Source organism: Balaenoptera ricei, chromosome 1 (assembly GCF_028023285.1).
Source record: "Balaenoptera ricei isolate mBalRic1 chromosome 1, mBalRic1.hap2, whole genome shotgun sequence".
Lineage (NCBI taxonomy): Eukaryota > Metazoa > Chordata > Mammalia > Artiodactyla > Balaenopteridae > Balaenoptera > Balaenoptera ricei.
In genome coordinates this window covers 188,531,726-188,553,564 of record NC_082639.1, presented here as the reverse complement: position 1 = coordinate 188,553,564, position 21,839 = coordinate 188,531,726, and the positions used below count along the sequence as shown (strand labels likewise).

The following is a 21,839-nucleotide window of genomic DNA, read 5'->3' as shown; positions in this document are numbered from 1 at the left end:
AAACACCTGACGGGACCTAGTTGCCAGGGTAACCAACCAAGGGATTAGAGGGTTGGAACTTTCGGCCCCATCCTCTGACCTCTGGGGAGGAGACACGGGCAGGAAGTTGAGGTAATCACCTGTGATCAATGATTTGATCATCATGCCTACGTAATGAAGCATCCATAAAAACACCCAACTGTGGGGATTTGGAGACCTTCTGGATTGATGAACCCATGGAGGGGCTGGGAGGGTGGCTCGCCTGGAGAGGGCGTGGAAGCTCCGAGTCCATCCCTCCTGCCTCCCACACCTTGCCCTGGGCATCTCTTCCATCTGGCTGTTCCAGAGTTGTATCTTTTTATAATAAACCAGTAATCTAGTAAGTAAACTGTTGTTTTCACACTGAGTTCTGTTAGCCACTCCAGCAAATTATCAAACTTGAGGAAGTGGTTGTGGGAACCTCTGATTTATAGCCAGCCAGTCAGAAGCGCAGGTGACAACCTAGACTTGCAATTGGTGTCTGAAGTGGGGGAGATGGGAGTGGGACTGAACCCTTAACCTGTGGGGTCTGAGCTAGCCCCAGGTAGACAGCGTCAGAATTTAGTTGAAATGTAGGACACCCAGTTGGTTTGCACAGAGAATTGGAGAATTGCTTGGTGAGGGCAAAACTACCCCACAGCTGGTGACCAGGGTGTTGACTGTGTTGGGTGCGAGAAGACTGGTGAGTAGAGGGAGAAACAGTTTTTCCTTTCAAGTTTCTAAGGATATCAGTAAATGAAATGAGGATGGAGATAACTAGGAATTTATAATATACAAACCAGATATGCTATTGCCTAAATTCTGGGTTGAACTTAACCTCAAAATATAATTAATTTTATTAGGGTTAATGACTTCAGAGAAAGCTTGATTATATTTCCTTTCAGAAAACATTTCTTCATATCACAAGATTAGTTTGAGTTTTTGGACTAAATTTTCTCTATCTACATTGGAAAAGAATGCCTAGATACATGCACAGATCTCTGACAAAACTTTAAAGTGTGATTATTCTCTTAGACAACAATGTGTGAACAGCCTTTACACATCTGTCCACCCCACTATAGTGTAGATTTGCCTGGAGAACAATGGTATTTTCTATAGTCAATACCTTGCTCATATTAACTACTTAATAAATATTTGTTGAAATGTTTGTCAATGTCAGTAAATTTTTAATATTCATCCTTAATGTTTATTTAAACAAATTTGTATAGAAATTGCCCTCTGGAAGTTGGAAACAAGGGAAAAGTAAAGTAGACCATACTATTTGTTTCAAATATTTTCTGCCTTAATATATCCCTAGTTCAATGACATCAGGCTTAGCAACATGACCTGCTTTGATGAATTAAATATGAGCCAGACTGACATAGGTCACATACACACTGAAGCCATGACATGGTTCTACCAACGCTCTTTCCCTCTGCTGTGAAAACACCAGTTCTAAAAAGGGATTACCTCTTCAACCTGTGTCTCCAGATGAAGATACATGAAGTAGAGTTACAGTCAACCTGCCAACAATATGTGGTGGGAACAAAATATAAACCTTTGTTGTTGTAAACTGCTAAGATGTTGAGTTTGATTGTTGCAGCATAATCTAATGAAAGCTGTGTCATACAGGGTGAATTACAAAAACACTCGATCTATATTTCTGTTTTTGTGCCAGTACCATACTGTTTGGATTACAGTAGCTTTGTACTATAGCCTGAAGTCAGGGAGCCTCATTCCTCCAGCTCTGTTTTTCTTTCTCAAGATTGCCTTGGTTATTCAGGGTCTTTTGTGTTTCCATACAAATTGTAAACTTTTTTGTTCTAATTCTGTGAAAAATGATACGGAACAGGATAGAAAGTCCAGAGATAAACCCATGCACCAATGGTCACCTAATCTATGACAAAGGAGGCAAGAATATACAATGGGGAAAAGACAGTCTCTTCAATAAGTGGTGCTGGGAAAACTGGACAGCTACATGTAAAAGAATGAAATTAGAGCAGTCTCTAACACCATACACAAAAACAAACTCAAAATGGATTAAAGACCTAAATATAAGATGAGATACTATAAAACTCTTAGAGGAAAACATCAGCAGAACAATTTCTGACATAAATTGCAGAAATATCTTTTTTGATCCACCTCCGAGAGTAATGAAAATAAAAACTAAAATAAACAAATGGAGCCTGATTAAACTTAAATGCTTTTGCACAGCAAAGGAAACCATCAACAAAATGAAAAGAAAACCCACAGAATGGGAGTAAATATTTGCAAACAAAGCAACTGATACGGGATTAATCTCCAAAATATAAAAACAGTTCATACAGCTCAATATCAAAAAAAAAAAACCAAACAACCCAATCAAAACATGGGCAGAAGTTCTAGACATTGCTCAAAGAAGACATACAGATGGCCAAGAGGTACATTAAAAGATGCTCAACAACACTAATTATTAGAGAAATGCAAATCAAAACTACAATGAGGTATCACCTCACACTGGTCAGAATGGCCATTATCAAAAAATCTACAGACAATAAATGCTGGATAGAGTGTGGAGAAAAGGGAACCCTCCTACACTGTTGGTGGGAATGTAAATTGGTACAGCCACTGTGGAGAACAGTATGGAGATTTCTTAAAAAACTAATAAAAATAGAACTACCATATGATCCAGCAATCCCATTCCTGGGCAAATATCTGGAGGAAACCATAATTCGAAAGGATACATGCATCCCAATGCTCATTGCAACACTATTTACAATATCCAGGTCAAGGAAGCAACCTAAATGTCCATTGATGGAGGAATGGATAAAGGAGATGTGGTGCATATATACAGTGGAATATTACTCAGCCATAAAAAAGAACGAAATGATGTCATTTGCAGCTACATGACTGGACCTAGAGATTGTCATACTGAGTGAAGTAAGTCAAACAGAGAAAGACAAATATTATATGATATCACTGTTATGTGGAATCTAAAAAATGGTACAAATGAACCAATTTATAAAACAGAAATTGAGTCACAGATATAGAAAACAAACTTATGGTTACCAAAGGGGAAAAGGAGGGGGGGATAAATTGGGAGATTGGGATTGACATATACACACTACTATACATAAAATAGATAACTAATAAGAACCTACTGTATAGCATAGGGAACTCTTATTCAATACTCTGTAATGACCTATATGGAAAGAGAATCTGAAAAAGAGTGGATGTATATATGTATACGGTATAACTGACTCACTTTGCTGTATAGCAGAAACTAACACAACATTGTAAATCAACTATACTCCAATAAAAAAATTAATTAAAAAAAAACACTCTTTACTTATCCAAGCCTATGATTCCATTACTTAGAATAATCATGGAATCAAAAAATGTGGATCTCACAGGAACCTGGTAATTATATAATCTACCCCCCTCATTCTACAAGTGAGAAATTAGCGTAAAAGATGCATTCATGGATATGCAATTAACTAATGATGGGCCAGGGCCCAAATCTGAATGTCCTGACTCTACTTATTTAAAAATTAATGCTGAATATAAATATTTGTTCTTCATATTAAAAGGATCACTAAAATTATAGACAGATATGAAATCAAAATAATGAATTCCCTGTATGAAAAAGTTATTGCTGCTAACTCACAACTGATTTTTCCAGTAGTGATGCTTGATTTGCTAAGAGCTATTTCCATTCTCTCTCCTTGTGTTCAATGCGACAAATTTGAGACCAGCAGATCAGACTGACCAGTACTCATTGTATACACTCGGTCTCTGTGCCAAGCAAACAGAACCACACTGAGACTGAACAATAAACCCAGCCTCATTAGCACTCTGCTCTCACTAATTTGCCTAAAGTGTACTTATTTTAAGGATCAAAGAATTTTGGATTCAGAGAAAAGAATCATTCATTTGGGAATTATCAGCACAATTATGTGTAGAACCAAAAAGACCACAGAAAGTTTAATCTAGGTTACATAGGAGCAAGTTTTGTCTCTGCAGATATTAGTCACAGGAGTGGAATAGCAGTTGAAACTGTAAACATTTTTAATTTGGAAAAGTTTTAAAGGTGAAATGGATACTCAGTTATCTAGGACTAATTTTTTTCAAAAAAAAAAAAACCACCCTGATTTGTAGTGTTTGTCAATTTCTGTGATGTAATTACTTCCACCGTTGCTCATTGAAGCCACCAGCAGTTTAATAACTGGCTTGCAAAATTCCTGAATGTTTAACAAGTCTTGTCTTTTGTGAGCTGGTATGAGGCTTAGAACCTGACAGGCCTAGGATTAAATCTCAGTTGTATCACCTTGTAGCTGTGTTTTAGGTATATCACGTAAGCTACCATGGTCTCAGGTTTCTTAATTGGCTTAATAATAGCTACTCTGTAGGACTCGAGATATGGATAACAAAACCCCTGAGACCTCTCCTACTTTGCTCTTTTTTTGCTTAATCCAATCCAGCAACGTTGGACACCTGGCAATACCTCAGACACTCTGGGCACACTCCTCCCTCAGGACTAGTTGCCCCTATTTTCTTTGCCAAAATGGTATTCACCCAGGTAACCTCATGGCTCAGCCGCTCTCTGTCTCTCATCCTTTGCTTTTCTCCACAGCACTTATTGCCAGCTTATAATTACATATTGTACTTATTTGGTTTTTGAGACTTATTTGGTCTCACCCCATTAAAATATAAACTTCACAATAGCAACGATTGTGGTCTCTTTGTTTACTGCTGTATCCTCTGAGCAGTAGCAAGCATGTAGACTTAATAAATACTTGTTGAATAAAGGAGTCAATGAAGAAATGAGTGAGTAAACAGTAAACTTTAAAATATTTATTAATTATCCTATCTCGAGGCTGGGGACAACTCATCTTACCTTGATTTCCCTCTAGAACCAATAAACTTTCTGTTCCAGCCAAAACATTTTGGCTCTGAATAGTCATGCTCATACCTACTGCCATGCCTTTTCTTGTTTTTTGGTCCCATACTGTTATTATTCTAAGTACACTGGCTTGAGTTTTCCTTGTAATAGAACTTTTCCGAGAACAAAAAGAAGGCTAGGGAATATATGACAACTTACCTAACACATTGCTGGAAAACTTTGGAGGAGTCACTGCTTTTTATTAAATTGGGAAGGAAACCCTAGAAGACTGATAAAGGGTGTTAACAATATCAACAACCTAGTTCTAGATGACTAAGTACATTCCTTCCTCCAATTTCACTGTTATGGCAAAATCATAAGAAGAAAATAAAGAATGACATTATATTAATAAATACAACAAATAATACATTTACAACAAAGTAATTTATAATCATTGTTTTGAATTGATAATGAAAGACAGTAATCTTTTGGTGCCCCAAGTAACAAACACAGTCTGTGAAAGAAAAGTAGGTTAAAGTATTGAACATTCATGTAGGGGAAGAGTGCTAAGCTATTTGTCCCAAGAAAATGTGAAAACACATTTATGCCCAATTCTGGTGCCACTCTCTATATTAACCAGACTGTAATGTCATGAGGAAAATCTATGTGGGAGGAAATTTCTGAGCCCTCAATTCAAAACCAAAGGTTTAATGTGTGGAAGGTGGGGATAGTGTAAAGAATGAGGAAAAATAAGAGAAGAATATAGACATATTACACTGAGCACTTATCAAGTTTAAAAAATCCTTTTATAATTCAATTTGCATGTAAAGTTAATTTTGCCCAATAAAAGTGGTATTAATCAAGCAGTTTCATCATAAATCAGAGTTTTATTTATAATAGATATAATGGGTTGAACTGTGTCTCCCAAGAAGATATGTTGAAGTCCTAACCCCTGGTACCTGTGCCTTGTTTACTTTATTTGTAAATAGGGTCTTTGTAAGTGTAATCAAGTTCAGATGTGGTTATTAGGACGGGTCCTAACCCAATATGACTGATGTCTTTATAAAAAGAAGAGAAGAGCTATAGACAGATGAAGGGAGAACACCACATAATTATATAGGCAGAGCTTGGAGTGATGCAGCTGCAAGGCAAGGAATGCCAGGGACTGAAGACCACCACCAGATGCTGGGAAGAGGCAAGGAAGGATTTTAGAGGGAGCAGGGCCCTGCTGACACCTTGATTTCAGACTTCTAGCCCCCAGAACTATGAGAGAATGAATTTCTGTTTAAGCTACACAGTTTATGGCACTTGGTTACAGCTGCCTTAGGAAACTAATACCATAGCCCCAAATTGGAAGCAACCAAGATGACCTCCAATAGTTGAATAAACAAACTGTGGTACATCTATACAATGGAATATTATCCAGTGATAAAAAGAAATGAGCTATCAAGTCACAAAATGTCATGGAGAACCCTTAAATGAATTTTGCTACTTGAAAGAAGCTAGTCTGAAAAGGCTACATATTTTATCATTCCAATTATATGCCATCCCGTAAAAGACAAAACCATAGAGACAATAAAATGATCGGTGATTGCCCAGGGGTTGGGGACAGGAAAGGAGGGTGAAAAAGGTAAATCACAGGGGACTTTTAGGGTAGTAAAACTATTTTGTATACTATTGTAATGGAGCATTTGTCAAAACCTATAGAACCTTAGAGCACAAAGAGTGAATTTTATTGTATGCAAAGATCCCAGGAAAGAATGTTGATTGTGACACACAAAAAATGTATAAAACAATCACACAGAAGGGGGTGGGGGAAAAGGTGCTGTCCTAAGGAAACAAGCAAAGTGTTAAGACTAAAGACAAAAGGAAATGCACATAAGTAGTGTACTCAAATTGATAAGGGTATTTCTACAGGATTATGGGTTAAGAATTTGACACTCCTATATACTTTACATACTTTTAAAATTATATTTACTGAATTTAAACAATTAAGTAAATGAATGGCAAATGGCAGGTTTCTCACTGTTAGAGTGGGAATTTACAGACAAGGAGGGGGAGGAAGCTAGAACGATCCATGTGGTAATGAAGTTAGAGGCATCAACATAAACTCATGTTTAGCTTAATATATGCACCAATGTACATATAGATATATGTAAGCAAATGTGTATATACACACATATATTTCTGTGCTCTATCAGCTGAGATGGCCTAAAAGAAATGATACCCCAGTGGCACCAAGCACACCTTACATTCAGATAATTGGTTTCTACTGCCAATCTCTAGTGAAAAGGAACCAGGGCTCACGGCAGCAATGGCATATGGTAGGACTGGGGCAGGAAATACACAAGACAAGTCTGGAACATCTTGTAGAGCCAGAAAGTCAGGAAGTAAAGCACCTCACGTTGATAGGGAGTAGGATAAAAGAGAACAGGAACCAAGTGAAGGAACTCCCAGTGGCCAAAGCTAGAACAACTTGAGAAACAAAACAGTAAAGTAGTATTAGACAGTAAGTATTAGACAGTAAAGTAGTAGTAGTATTAGCAGTATAACCCAGAGTACAAAATAAATATCCATGACTTCATAGTGACATAAACACTCGAATAAATTAATAAACGATGGAGAAAAGCCAAATCTCCCATATGGAAGAATCCCAGGTAATTTATGTAGATGCTCTGCTCTCCCAGAGGGGAGCATAATTCTCCTCTCCTTAGGTGTGGGCAGTGCATAGTGACTTCCTTCCTAAGAAGAAAGTACAGAAAGGGAAAAAAGAAGTTTACAGTGGAGAATCCTGACAAATACCATGTCCCAAGTGATCAAGGTCAACATCAGAAGTCATAAATCAAAAAAAAAAAAAAAAAAAAAGGAGAGAGAAGTCATAAATCATGTTGATTGCACAGATCCTTGATGTGATATCTTGAGAATGACATTTTACCTCTGTGGTCTTCCTCCCAATAACCCATAACTCCAGTCTTAACCATGAGAAAAGCATCCCACAAATACCACTATTGGAGGAGCCTATAAAATACCTAAACAGTACTCCTCAGAATTGTCAAGGTCATCAAAAACCACACCAGAGGAACTGCCACAGCCAAGAAGAACCTAAGGGTACTTGACAACCAAATATAACATGATATTCTGAACAGAATTCCAGAATAGGAAAAAAAATATCGGGTAAAAAATCTAAGGAAATCTGAATAAACTATTGACTTTAGTTAATAATAATGTATCAATATTGGTTCATTAATTGTAACAAATCTACCATACTGATGTAAGATGTTAAGAATAGGGGAAACTGAGTATGAGATATAGGCGGCCCTCCTGTACCATCCTCTCAATTTTTCTGTAAACCTAAAATTATTCTAAAATAATAAAGTCTATTATAAAAAATAAAACAATGTAAGGGTTAAAAAATAATGCCAAAATGTCATGAGTAAGGAAGATATTCAATTCTTATAGCAAATGCTATAAAAGTTCCATTATTCATTTACTCATTTAATAACTATTCCTTGAGTGACTACCCTGAGCTAGACAGTAGCTACCCACTGACTAAGGATATATCAGTTAGCAAAACACCCATGGTTTCTACAACCATGTCTTACAACCTCATAGGTAAAACTAAGTCAACACAAAAGTAATATTTTCACATTTTGGTACATATTATGAAAAGAAATGCAAATTGTAATGTAAGTATGTATAGTGAAGCTTAATCTAATGTGAACAGGGATGGTGTGAATGGGGAAGACGGATACTCTCATTTTCATCTTCTAAAAGGAGAAACTTGGGCTTCTCAGGGATTTCCAATAAATCAGCAGTAAAATATAAAAGAGAACTAAAAACCCTGATTGTTCTTATCCTCTCGAATTTCAAAATTTGATATTGTAATACCATTAATGGTAATTTTTGAAAATCACCAAAGGTGAAAAAAGAATGCAATTCTCCTGAAAAATCTGATTCGCCTAAAATAAGCCTCAAAAATTACAAGCTAAAATTAATTCTGCTGCATGAATCAGGGAACAGTGAGTAACCTTCATGAAGTAGAGACTTCTACTGTAAACTGATGAGATAATTGTTTAATTTATGAAGAAGCAAAGATATCTTTTTCTCACTCTGATAATTCTGTAAGCACTTTACAACATGCTGCTGCAAAGATGTTAACTGGAACGGTGAATATAAAAGTTTCAAATGTTTCTACATAAGTAACATTTTAAAGAAAATTAGACGATTACTCCCTAATGAATAACATCAACCTTCTCTGACCTATTGAGCAAACTCAATTATTTCTTGATAGCGGCATTAAGATTGAATAAATACGACCATATTTTGTCTTTATAGATTCTATTTCTTTATACTTTAGGTAGATTGAAAAGAAAGCATTCTTTAAAATAACTCTATTCAAATTCAGCTACTTAATAATTGCCAACAGGTGCTAGAAGATGGGATGGTATCCCAAAGTCTTTGAAATTATTCAAATAACTTTAATAATAATTTTATCAAACCACATTTCACTTGCATACTATGACCACACTTTGAATATGGGTTAAAACAATTAATTTTAAATTAAACTAGATGTGGAATTTACATTGACAATATTCAATTTACCTCCAAATGCATAAAAGACTCATGAAATACAGCTATCAATCACTTTTCTAATGCATGGTAGTTTCTTTAAAGCCTTTCACCACAGATTCATGCATCAAGGTCACAGCATGCCCCGTGTAGGAGAGCAAGGCACCACTTTCATGAAAAAATATAGTATGGAGTCAAGGGTCACTCTTTTCTCTTAATTTTAAAAGAATGTATTTCGAAGTTCAAGAAGAAAAATCATTGATTCATTGAACGCATATGATCCAAAGAACTAAAATTTTCTGTGTGCTTTTATTGTGTTCCGAGCAGCGCGCTAACTCCTCCGCACTATCCCTTCAACAGAGTCTGTACACGTAAGCTAAGAGCACAGAATCCAGGGTCGGACCTCTGGGTCCTAGTCCCAGGGCCACCATTCACTGCAGCATGGCCTGGGGAAAGTAAATAGCCTCGCTGTGCCACTGTTTCTTCAGCTATAAAATCGAATTAATGACAAGTTCTACTTGTCGTGTATGTTAAATGGAAATAATGCTTGTAAAGCTCATACTGCTTATTTTCTCTCCTAAATAATCCTTCCGAGGAGAGAGAGAGATGTTTATATCTTACAACACTGATGACTAAAGTTCTCAAGAAAGATATATTGGGTAGTGTAGAACTTGTGATCACCTGCATTTGAAACAGAGAGCTTGTTGAACTACATACTCATGGGACCTACCCAGACATACAAAATATCTGGGGCTGGACTTGAGAGGCTGCATCTTAAACATTCCAGCTCTCTGCTATGTACCAAAGGCTGAGATACCTGGGATAGCCATCTGATTCCATACAATACGGATGATTATTATCATATCTATCTTATGGTGGAGTTGTAAGAATTAAATGAAATATAGCATATATAAAATGCTTAGCAATGTCAGCAACTTTTACTATTAGCTATTATTTTATTAATATGGCTGGAATATAGGATCTGTGTCATGAGTACTAAGAGGCAAGGGTGGAAAAGAAGGCTGAGGTTGTGAAAGTTTTCAAGTCAGTTAAAAAAAAAAGTCTAAACTAAGTGTTTTGACGAGGAAGGCAATATCATCACAACTTGCCAGCAAATATATTAACACAGATAAGAGTCTGCCTGCCTAAAAATTAAACAAAATGAGGCTTCAAATTTTTTTTAACTAATAAAAATATTGTGCTAGAGAATATATCAAGTAATTACAAAGTACTTATTTAAAGACTATCAATAAATAATCCCCCACTCGAAGAGAGAGAAAACAAATTATTTGTATGTAATTTCAGTTGCACAGTTGAGCCCTTAAAAAAAGAGATGGTACTCTAGAGGTTACATATTCATCTCCTTAAAAGCTAAGTGCAGAAAACACTAGGAATTAGAATATACCCTGCATTGGAATTACAAAGGTCTTTGCCATAAAATGTACTGTAAACTCACTTCATCTTGCGTTTTATGTGTCTTGTCATTTCTTTTGCTCCATTTCTACCCCCACGTCTCAACATATCGCTTCTGTGCCTCACTTCCTATTGCAGGCGGCCCACTTTAAGTTTCAAGGAGGATGAATACTATTTAAATAACAACTCTTTTCAATAAGTACCACTGTGGAAAAAAATCCTGAGTGTGTGTGTATGTGTTGCGAATTTACTGTTCCTTCCTTTAGTTTGACTTGGTTTTTCTCCACTTGGCTTCAGCTGCCTTAGCTATAGCATCTATTCCTGTTTTTCACCAAACCTCTGATATACGCTCAGCTGTAAACCATACAAGTAACAGTCTCGCTGGTGCAGCCACAGCAGGTGACCCAGATTACACAACACTGCGTTCTAACACCAAGGAGTCTTGTTCAACAGCAGCTGTGCTATGGCTTTGCCTTATTGATATTCAGATTTGACAGACACAAATCACATGGCCCCTTTGACAAGCACACACTCTGCCTGTCTTTGTTTTAAACATGTTCAATAGCTACTGTCCTTCATAAACACACAGCTGAGGCTGTTGGTCTCCTCTGATTCTCCACACTGCCGTACATCCAACAACATTATCTCAGAAACATTACTCTTGTTTTTATTTGGGGAAGTTTGTGGAATATGACATCTCCATTTATAAAACAGAAGCACATACAATAGAAAGGAAGCCCATTTCTCTCTGGCAAAAGAAATGCTTTGAACAATTATCCTTTGGGGAAAATTGAGACTCTATCTCCTTGATTGTGAGAGCAAATGTTGGGACACAAAGTTCTTTAAAAGTGAAGATACATACACAGTATTGGGAATAAAATGCTATATAGCTTATGATTAATTTCCTCTTAAAGGATATCAATTACAAAGTGCCAGATCTATTCCATAAAAGTATAAATACAACAAAAAACCTTCTCTATGTGGCCATTTCAATCTCCTGCTCACCACTCAAAAGGTTGAAAAAGAACATTTTCTATTAGAATACTTACTGGAAATCATAGAATCAGAAAATTGTTCACACTGACTGGTCCCACTGATTTGTTTAACACAGGACGCTTGCTCACACCAAATTCTTACTTTTTTTTAAAGCCTTGCATTTTGTAGAACACGCAACACTACACACTATTCCCATCAAACACTTAAAAGTCAGGAAATTGCCAGAAGTTCAATAAATGGAAGAGGCTTACTTTTTATGGAGATGAGCAGTGAGAGACTGAGGCAGAAGATGAGAAGGTGGGCAACTGTCTGAAGCGCCATGGTCTCGTGGAGGACGTGCTCCGACGTGCTGGTGGTGGTCTGGTCCCTGTCCAGCTCCCGAGCTCTGCCTGACTCAGAAAGAAGCCAGAGTCTCAGAGCCCCTGGGTGCCACCTCTGTCCCTTCCCCTCTTACAGATCCCTCACAGAAGACTCGGGGACTTAGATTCGGAAAGCAGTTGTGATTCTTGGCATCTTACTTACACAGGAGGATGGGGTGATTTTTCAAACCTGGTGCAGATTTTTTTCATGCTGGACTGGAGTCATCCCCCCTCAGACCTCGTGTACTACTTTCCTTCCTTTAACAATGCTGCCTGAAAAGGGCCTGCTTTAGGTGAGTGTCCTGAATCATTTTTAAAAGAGGAATTAATTTCTGATGACTGTCTAGGCACACAATCATTATGATCTGGCAACTATTAAAGGAACACCCTGTATTTCTGTATATTTACCTTCATCTTCAGAACACAATTCACAGACACGTCACTTTTTCATAAACATACTCTCACAACTCAGTCAGATTACGGTTGTTGATAAAATGGACAGAGTTCTGGAGATTATTTAGAAGCAGTTTTTCTTCCATAAACCTAGAGCCCATTCCTAATCCTGTTCATGATATTTATATCCTCTGGGATTTCTTGAATTTTTGCTTTACCATAATTGTTGAATGCAAATATATTTACTTATTTTTTATATATACTTATGCTAAGTACTGTGGTATTTTTCTTCAGATTAAATTTTTCAAGTCCTTAAGACTGTATTTTCCTTGGACACTTCATGGAAACATCTATAGTTAAAGTCAGATGTCTTATTCTCTAAGGTTAGTGCTAGTACACGGCCTTGCTCTGTTGTTAAAACTGGCTACTTGTTACACTCAAAATGCAATTTACATTTCAGATTTTGTGTAAAACTTGAGAGCTCTGTCAGAAGTTTATGTATTTTAAAGTCTCTATATTTCCTGCTTGTGTATCTAAATAGGGAATAATATTTTGATGGCTTAATGTTTTCTACTAATGTTATATGCTGACCCACTCCCAGAGGATTTTACTTGCTATAGTGGGGCTTATCCATTTTAGTTATTTATTTCTTACAGAGTTCATGATAGTTATTGTTTGTAAAGATTTTCCCCTATAATGCAAATAATTTAGCTTGAGCAATTTAACAATTAGAGTAAAATAATTATAGAGGCAGTATTAATCCTCTATTCTAATCCCTGTATTTTATCAGTTAGAGAATGAAAATGCAGAGCAATTATACTGTCTGCCCAGAGTCATCTAGAAAGATATGGCAGAGGTAGGACTAGAGTCTCCCCATTGATTTCTAGAACATTATGCCTTCAATAAACCCTATGGTTTCCATTTCCATCTTTATTCTTACATATCCCTTTATGCTTTTTGCAATGTGGACTCTGGGAAATCCACATACTGGAATGACCAAATCTTCCATCTGTCCTAAAAAGGCCTCCAGGGAGAGATGAATAGGCAGAGCACAGAGCATTTTTAGGGCAGTGAAAAATGCTCTGTATGATATTATAATGATGGATACATGTCATTATACTTTTGTCCAAACCTACAGACTGTACAACACCAAGAGCAAGCCCTAAGGTAATGGACTTTGGGTGATTATGATTTGTCAATGTAAGTTTATTTAATAAAAAATGTACCATCTGGTAGGTGATGCTGACAATGGGGAAGGCTCTCCATGTGTCGGGGCAGGGGGTATATGGGAAATCTCTGTACCTAACTCTCAATTTTATTGTAAACCCTGCTGGCACAGTGGTTAAGAATCCGCCTGCCAATGCAGGGGACACGGGTTCGAGCCCTGGTCCGGGAAGATCCCACATGCCGCGGAGCAACTAAGCCCGTGAGCCACAACTACTGAGCCCAAGTGCTGCAACTACTGAAGCCCGCGCACCTAGAGCCCGTGCTCCACAACAAGAGAAGCCACCGCAATGAGAAGCCTGCGCACCACAGCGAAGAGTAGCCCCCGCTTGCCGCAACTAGAGAAAGCCCACATGCAGCAGCGAGGACCCAACGCAGCCAAAAATAATAAATAAAAATTTTAAAAAATAAATTAAAAAATAAAACTGCTCTAAAAAATAAAAACTTAAAAAAAAAAAAAGGGCTCCACCATGGACCTCATGGACCTCAAGGCTAAGCAAGTGACAATGTACAAGACCACTTGATAGACTGGAGAGGAAATGAAGGGCTCCAGGCATAGAATCTGACGGTACTAGAAAACTTTCTGTCAAGTTGTGTTATGAGTGTCACAATTAAAGAGGCAAAGAAGATTTGGGTTTTTCAAAAGACAAAATTATCAAAGATAATAAGTGGTTGGGGAAACATATTACACAAAGAATGTTTGAAGAAATTGTATACGTTGAGCTTGAATATAGGAAAATAATCAGATATAGCTATTAAACAAAAGAGTGAATGGCTACTATGTGTCAGATTTGGGGCAAGTTAGGAAATCTTTACAAAAGAAGTAATATTTAAGCTGAATTTTCAAGTGTGGGTGCAACAAATAAATAGAGGGAAAGTGGTGTTTAACGGCTCTTCAGGAAAAGGGCATGTGTATAGGAATAGAGGCATACAGTGGATGGGCAGATCAAGGAACTGAAAATATTCTGATATTGCAGACATACAAGTATGAACAGGGCAATGTCAGCACATAAAACTCAGTAAACCACAAAATCAAGGTAGTTTAACTTCTAATATGAAGAAAGGAAACAATCAATAGGTTTTAAACAGTGGATTGGCATAATTTAATTAGATTTGCATTTGGAAAGATAACTCCCATGGTCACGTGGCAATGACTGGCAGAGGGCAGATGAGAAGCATGGAAACCAGTGAAAAGGATGTTGTCATAGCCCACAAGAGAGCTGATGGGGCCCAAATTAAATCAGACAGTGGGGAGAGCAAATAAAAAAAAAAAAAAGAGTAAAAGTAAACTAGATAGATCGAAAGGACTGAGGTAGAGAATAAGGCCACAGAAAAGCTATAATTTTTCCAGCTTGGGCACTTGGGATAATAGTAATGCATTCACAGAAATAAATAATATAGACAAGGGCTTCCAAACAAGAAGGAGCAAGCACTCTCCTCCAAGTCAAACACATTGAAATACATGCATTTGGACAAACTATAACTTTTGTAAAAATACATAGGTTAGCTCTAAAAAAGGGGGGAGGGGAATATCCAATTGGGACAGAAAGCTCTTGCCTTTTGGCTTCATGCAGGGGACCAATTCTAATTCCTCCCACTGGCCTTGGAATGCAGATTGGAAGCAGGACTCCTACTCTTGAACGTGGATAGAGGGCTCCCTGTGAGAAACAGGAACCCAGACCTGCCCCATGCGTGAACCTACACCATGTGGAGGTCTCAACTTGCGCTGAACATGGGGTGCAAAATTCTAAGCCAAAAATCTTATCAAAAATAAAAAGGAAAGAAAGGAGTACTTGTTTGGAAATAGGAAAATCAATGGTCCAGTGAGAGGAGCCTGATAGGAACCATTGTGTGGGAATGCTGTAACTCACTGTTCACACAGGGTTCCTGTGGAAGGCAGCCTCTACTGAAGATGAGCTCACAGTCTAAAACTATCGATCAAACTAGAAACCCACTGCCATAAGAGACAGAAGACATGACAAACGGAAACATTCACACTCAAAAGACTCAAAGAAAATGGAGCTATCAGAAGAGACTTTAAAATAACACTATAAAATGTCTGTTTAAAATTTTTAAAGAGACAAAAGAATGCATGTATTTCATAAAACAAGAAGACATCATAAAAAACAATTAGGCCTATTAGAAAGTGAACCAAATATAAATTCTAAAAATGAGAAGTAGTCAGTGAAATAAAAAAATTCAACTGATGGCTTAAATGGTAGACAACACTACACTCAGCTAACTAGGAGACGGTTCTGAAGAATTCATCCAGAATAGAGCAGTATGAGATAATGAGATGGTCCAAAAGAATGAACAACGAAGAGAGGTAGAAGGCTCTATTCCAGAAGAAAGAAGGAAGAAAATGGGGAGGATGTAATTCCTAATGGTATATATTTTTTAAATATGAGAAAAAAATGTGACTTCTTGAATTTAGAAAAGCCCACTGAGTCCCCAGAAGAAACCATATTTAAAGTGCATCAAAAATAAGTGAAATAAGACAAAGTGAACAAAATAAAATCTTAAAGGTCAATATTTGTCTCTAAAGTTAAAAAGTCTACCGTGGAATGACAATAAAAAGTACTGAAGACTTTTCATCAATAAGCTAGATGTCATAAAACAAAGAATATAGGAAGAGATGAAGGTGTATAGATATAAATAATAAGTACGGTTTTAAAATATGTTCAGTTTGAGGTGCCTATTCAAAAGCAAGATGAGGATATGTGATAGGATCTGGAAATACAACTCCAGAATTCAGGACAGCAGTTCTTGGTGGAATAGATAGGTGTCATATTAATGTACAAACATTTGCTGAGTGCCTGTTGTATACCAGACACCAGAGTAAACATCAGTAATTCATATATATGTGTTAAGACATTATGGATCGTTGCCCTTATGGATCTAAACTCTAGTGAGCAGATGCAATCTAGTGAGAAAAAATACTTCATCATTCAGTTACTTGAGGTTTAAAATTGACTTAATAGAGTGCAAAGAGCGCTGGTTATCTTCAGCTGATTACCTGCTCTGGACTGCAGATTCTTTCCTGGACGCTCTCTCGTTTAATACCCACAGAATTGAATCTCCATAAAGTATATGAAGCTATCCCGATTCGACAAAAGAGAGACTGAGCCAGCCAGGTCAAACACATAATAAGTGAGAGAGTTCAGATTCAAACTCAGTTCTATTAATCTATTGTTCTTAATTCTTGTCATGATAGTACTTATTTTTAATTATATAAGTAAATCATAAATGTATTCTTGTAAAAATACTCTAAAGAATCTTTGATGAATACCAATCTCACACTCCTCCCCAGAAATAACCATTGTTATTGTTTGTGAAGATTGTTTTATAGCATTCTAGACTACAGGTTGACAGATATATAGATGATTGATTGATAGACTGATAGACAAATTATTTGGCTTCTTTTCATTTTTTCTTTTTAAACAATGATGTTATAGTATGTGTATTATTATGCAACTTTCTTTTCTCACTCAACAATATGTCTTGGGTATTTTTGCACATTATTAAATCTACCTAGCTCACACTTTTGTGTGTGTGTCTCCAGGGGGTCTCGCTCCAGGTGTCTATGCCGACCACACAGTCAAACCCCCCCCACCCCGGGCCCTCCTCCCTGGACCCACTTCCCAGGGACCTAGAGACCCCCCCCGGGCCCTCAGCCTTATCTCCGGGATCCACAGGGCTCACAGGGTCCAGCCGGTACCTGGTCATAAGGGACTTCTCCAGCATCTGTCTGCACAGATCCGCACAGAGCTGGAAACTCCTGCGCCTAAAATAGCTCCAGGCCAGGAGCAGTGGCTCCATCTCCAGACCACGGTGGCCAAGGGTCACAAAGGACCAGGACCTGGCCAGGGAGGGCAGGGGGCGAGAAGCAGGTGGTGTCCAGCTCTCCGGCTCACACTTTTTAACGCCACATGGCATTCCACAGGATGGATGTACCATAGTTTAACTATTTCTTTTTCTGGGTGTCAGTGTTGTTTCCAATTTTCTCTATGCAAACAATAATTTAACAATAACCATTTTACACACCTCTTTTGTGCAAATGCACAAGAGTTTCTCTAGGGCAAATGCCTAAAAGCAGTAATTTTAGGTTTTAGAGTATGTTCATTTTTAACTTTAACAGATACTTCACAAAATGAGGTGACCAATTTCAGCTCTTCTCAGCTGTGTGTGAAGGAACTTATTTCTCCACATTTGCCCAACATTTGATAAAATCAAATGATAAAACATATATCTAGGGCTTCCCTGGTGGCGCAGTGGTTGAGAGTCTGCCTGCCAATGCAGGGGACACGGGTTCGAGCCCTGGTCTGGGAGGGTCCCACGTGCCGCGGAGCGGCTGGTCCCGTGAGCCACAGCTGCTGAGCCTACGCGTCTGGAGCCTGTGCTCCGCAGCAAGAGAGGCCCGCGCACCGCGATGAAAAGTGGCCGCCGCTTGCCGCAACTAGAGAAAGCCCTCGCACAGAAACGAAGACCCAACACAGCCAAAAATAAATAAATAAATTAATTAATTAATTAAAATATATATATATATACGTGAATGACCAAGCCACACTTCTTTCTTAAAAACAAAACCAAAAAAAATATATCTAAATCTCAATGGGGAGGGGAGTGACTATATGAAACAAGATTGGATATTTGGTGATAAATTTTGAAGCTGGTTATTGGGTATGTAGAGGTTCATCATGGTATGTATTTTACTTTTGTATAGGTTTTTAAAATTTGTAATCAAAACTTGAAATTTTAATTTGCATGTTTTTCATATTTAAGAAGACTGAGCATCTTTTGAACATTTGTGCTTTCTCTTCAGTGATTTGCCAACCCATATCCTGTTCGCTTTTCTATTAGCTTTTCTAAAAATTTATTTATTTTGTTGTAGATTTCTTTATAAAGTTGGATCTTAATTCTTAGTCTGCTACAAGTGTTAAAAATATTTCCTCCAAATAGATTGTCCTTTAAATTTGCTTATAGTTATGAAGATTTAAATTATTATTTAAAAATTTATCTGTCTTACACACATTTGTTTATCTTATTTTTTATGTCCTTTGGTTTTTGTCTTATTGAAGAAAAGACTACAGGATTACTAACATAGGATCTGCTGTCTTATTCCAATATTTATTTTAAATTTAAGAAAGAAGCTTATTAAATTTTTTTGTTTTATGTCTTTAATCTGTATGCAATCCAATTTTATGAATGGTGAACTTATAAATCTAACTTTATTTCCAAATGGATAGCCAATGTTCAAAAAATTTCCCTTTGTATTTCAAATTTGAAATCGTGTATAAAATTCCCATCTGTACATAAATCTGTTTTGTTTCACTATTCTTGTGTGTATTTCTTTGCCAATGAACTGAGTTAAACTTAAAATAAGTTTGGTATCTGGTATGGTAAGCCTACTCGAATCTTTCTTTTTAAAATTTTGCCATTTCTTGCACAGTTTCTCTTCCAGGTAAGTTTTTGTAGGCAGTTTGTCCATTTCCATTCAATAACTCCTATGTGGATTTTAATGGGGATTGCATTGATTGTGTAAATTAATTTGGGGATAATTTATATATTTTCGGTATTGAATCTCCCCATATCTGAATAACCATACAATATTTAACACATAATAAGTCATTATTATATGTCAAATACTTTTTTAAGGCCTTTCCATATACATTCTTTCTTTTATTCTCTGTCATACCACTATGAGGTAGGTTCTATCCACTTTACAGATGATAAAAATTTGCCTCAGGTGTCACGGCCAGTAAGTCACTCTGGAAGAGAAGAGAATGTGATGTATGAAGGGGACGGAACCAGCAGCCACATCCTAGAGAACACCTATGCTCCAATATTTAATGATTGGAGGCTGAGTCAGAGATTTAAGAGGAAGAACCAGGAGAACAGAGTACAATGGAAGCAAAGAGGGGAAAGAGGATCAGGAAGGAGAAGGTAGTGGACAATGAAAATGCTGCAGGAAAACTAAGTCTGATAAGGACCAAAATGTGCCAGACGGATTTAACAGTAAGGAGATTTTTAGTGACCTTGGTGAGAAGAATATCAATGGAGAATTGGGGCAGAATTCAACCTTCACTTATTTTTTTTTTTTAACATCTTTATTGGAGCATAATTGCTTTATAATGGTGTGTTAGTTTCTGCTTTATAACAAAGTGAATCAGCTCTACATATACAAAACTTCACTTATTTTTATGAGTGAATTGAAAGTTAGAAAGTAGAGACAGTGAATGTAAACTACACTTTCCAAAAAATTGGTTGCGGAGAAAACATGGGGTGAGAGAGGCAAGGTTAAAAGATGTGTGGCCAACTGTGGGGGACACTAAATAAAGCTTTCTGATTAGAGACTTCTTAGGTGCCAGCCAAGTCTATGTTACACATGTTCTGTGACCTATGAAGAAGTAGAATAGAGAAAGTGAGAAAAGCAGTTTTCTCCTCATCAGAGAAAGTAAAAAATTATATATTAAAATTTTCCTCAAAAGGGTTAGAATTTCTTTCCATATAGCTTCACTCTACTTGGAGCTCTTCTAGTTCTAGAATTGATTTATAAATCTTTAATAAAATATAACAATTCCAAAATTTTGGAATCAGTGGGTATTTCCTAACACATAAATTTCTACTTTATATGAATTCCCTTTTGCTGGATCTGATAAGACCTTGTCTTTGAAAATAATGTCAGGGACTTCCCTGGCAGTACAGTGGTTGGGACGTCGCCTTCCAGTGCAGGGGGTGGGGATTCGATCCCTGGTGGGGGAACTAGGGTCCCACATGCCTCGTGGCCAAAAGGCCAAGGCATAGAACAGAAGCAATATTGTAAAAAATTCAATAAAGACTTTAAGAATGGTTCACATCAGAAAAAAAAAAGAAAAGAAAAGAATGTCAAAAATTATCTCTTCTAATATAAATTTAAGTGGTCAATATTTCTTACAGAGGGCTGATAAATATGCCAAATTTCATAGGGCAATTTATATGTAATGTCTAATTTTCTAAATAATTTCAATATCATAAATTGTAACAAGATATAAATAGAGCTTAAGGATCATCTTAACACTGGGTTTTGATAAAATACTGTCAGGAGATTCTTGTATTTAATTCATTTTAACCCTGTGGTTATTATTCTATTTTGGATTCCTACAGTCTAATATTTCCATTTTGCATTATTTTTGTTTATGCAAATGATCTCTATTATTAATGATGATTTCAGTAATCTTCTTCCCAAATGCTGACTATTTTCATAAGTAAAGGTTATTTGTAAATTATATCCAAAAATAAATTTCATATCGAGTTTAAAATCTATTTATTCAAAGAGTAAGAGCTATTTTTGAATCCTGAAAAGTCTTTTAACCTTGATTCTTTTTTATTCATCTTATTGTTTTCTGATTATATATCACTGATGTTTATAATGTTATCCATTTTCCGGTAGTGTTTACTGAGTTAGAGAGCTTTTCATTTGTGATTGCTTTGTTTTAGATTTTGAAAAATTATAGACTATAAAAACAAAAAAGAAAGCTAGATTTCATGAGTGGATTTTAGTTGCTGGTACAATCTCTTATTCAATTAAATAAAATAAGCATTAATTTAATATGAGCATTATCTATAGTCTGTATAGATAATACAGACTCTACAGATTTATTGAGAAGTAGGTCTCGGTTTCCTTACAAGTACAAGAGAAATGATATAAAAGGGGAGAAAACACTCTATTAATCACTACACCAGAATGTACCCAATACCAACGCTAAGGCTTTCTCTTTCACAACGCCATAGCCCCACAAGGAGTCAAGGACTGCACCCTCTGTTTCGGGGAACCTTCCAAGTGTCCTGGTTTTTTAACAACTAGGAGTTAAGGACACATGGGACAGTTGGGGCCAAGTATAGACCAGAGTCACTGGGCATGAAACAGAATTTTCTGTTACATAATCAACAGGCCACAGGCAGTTTTCAAAGGAAAGTCTTCTAGAATAGCCTGGAGAATAGCTGACCAACTCTTTCACATAGGTAATGGATAATATATGCACACAAGG

At 36.8% G+C, this 21,839-nt stretch overlaps 1 protein-coding gene across 6 annotated transcripts in view; it reads right to left on the bottom strand.

Moving 5' to 3' along the window:
- Positions 1 to 21,839, bottom strand: part of CRB1 (crumbs cell polarity complex component 1) — a 265,758-nt gene that overhangs the window by 188,399 nt on the left and 55,520 nt on the right. For 2 of the 6 annotated variants that reach the window (XM_059942885.1, XM_059942890.1), the window contains one exon: positions 12,088 to 12,225. The exons of the other annotated variants lie outside the window; for them this stretch is intronic. In XM_059942885.1, the coding sequence (XP_059798868.1) occupies positions 12,088 to 12,225 (138 nt within the window). The remainder of the gene's footprint in view (positions 1 to 12,087; positions 12,226 to 21,839) is intronic. 6 annotated transcript variants of the gene reach the window in all.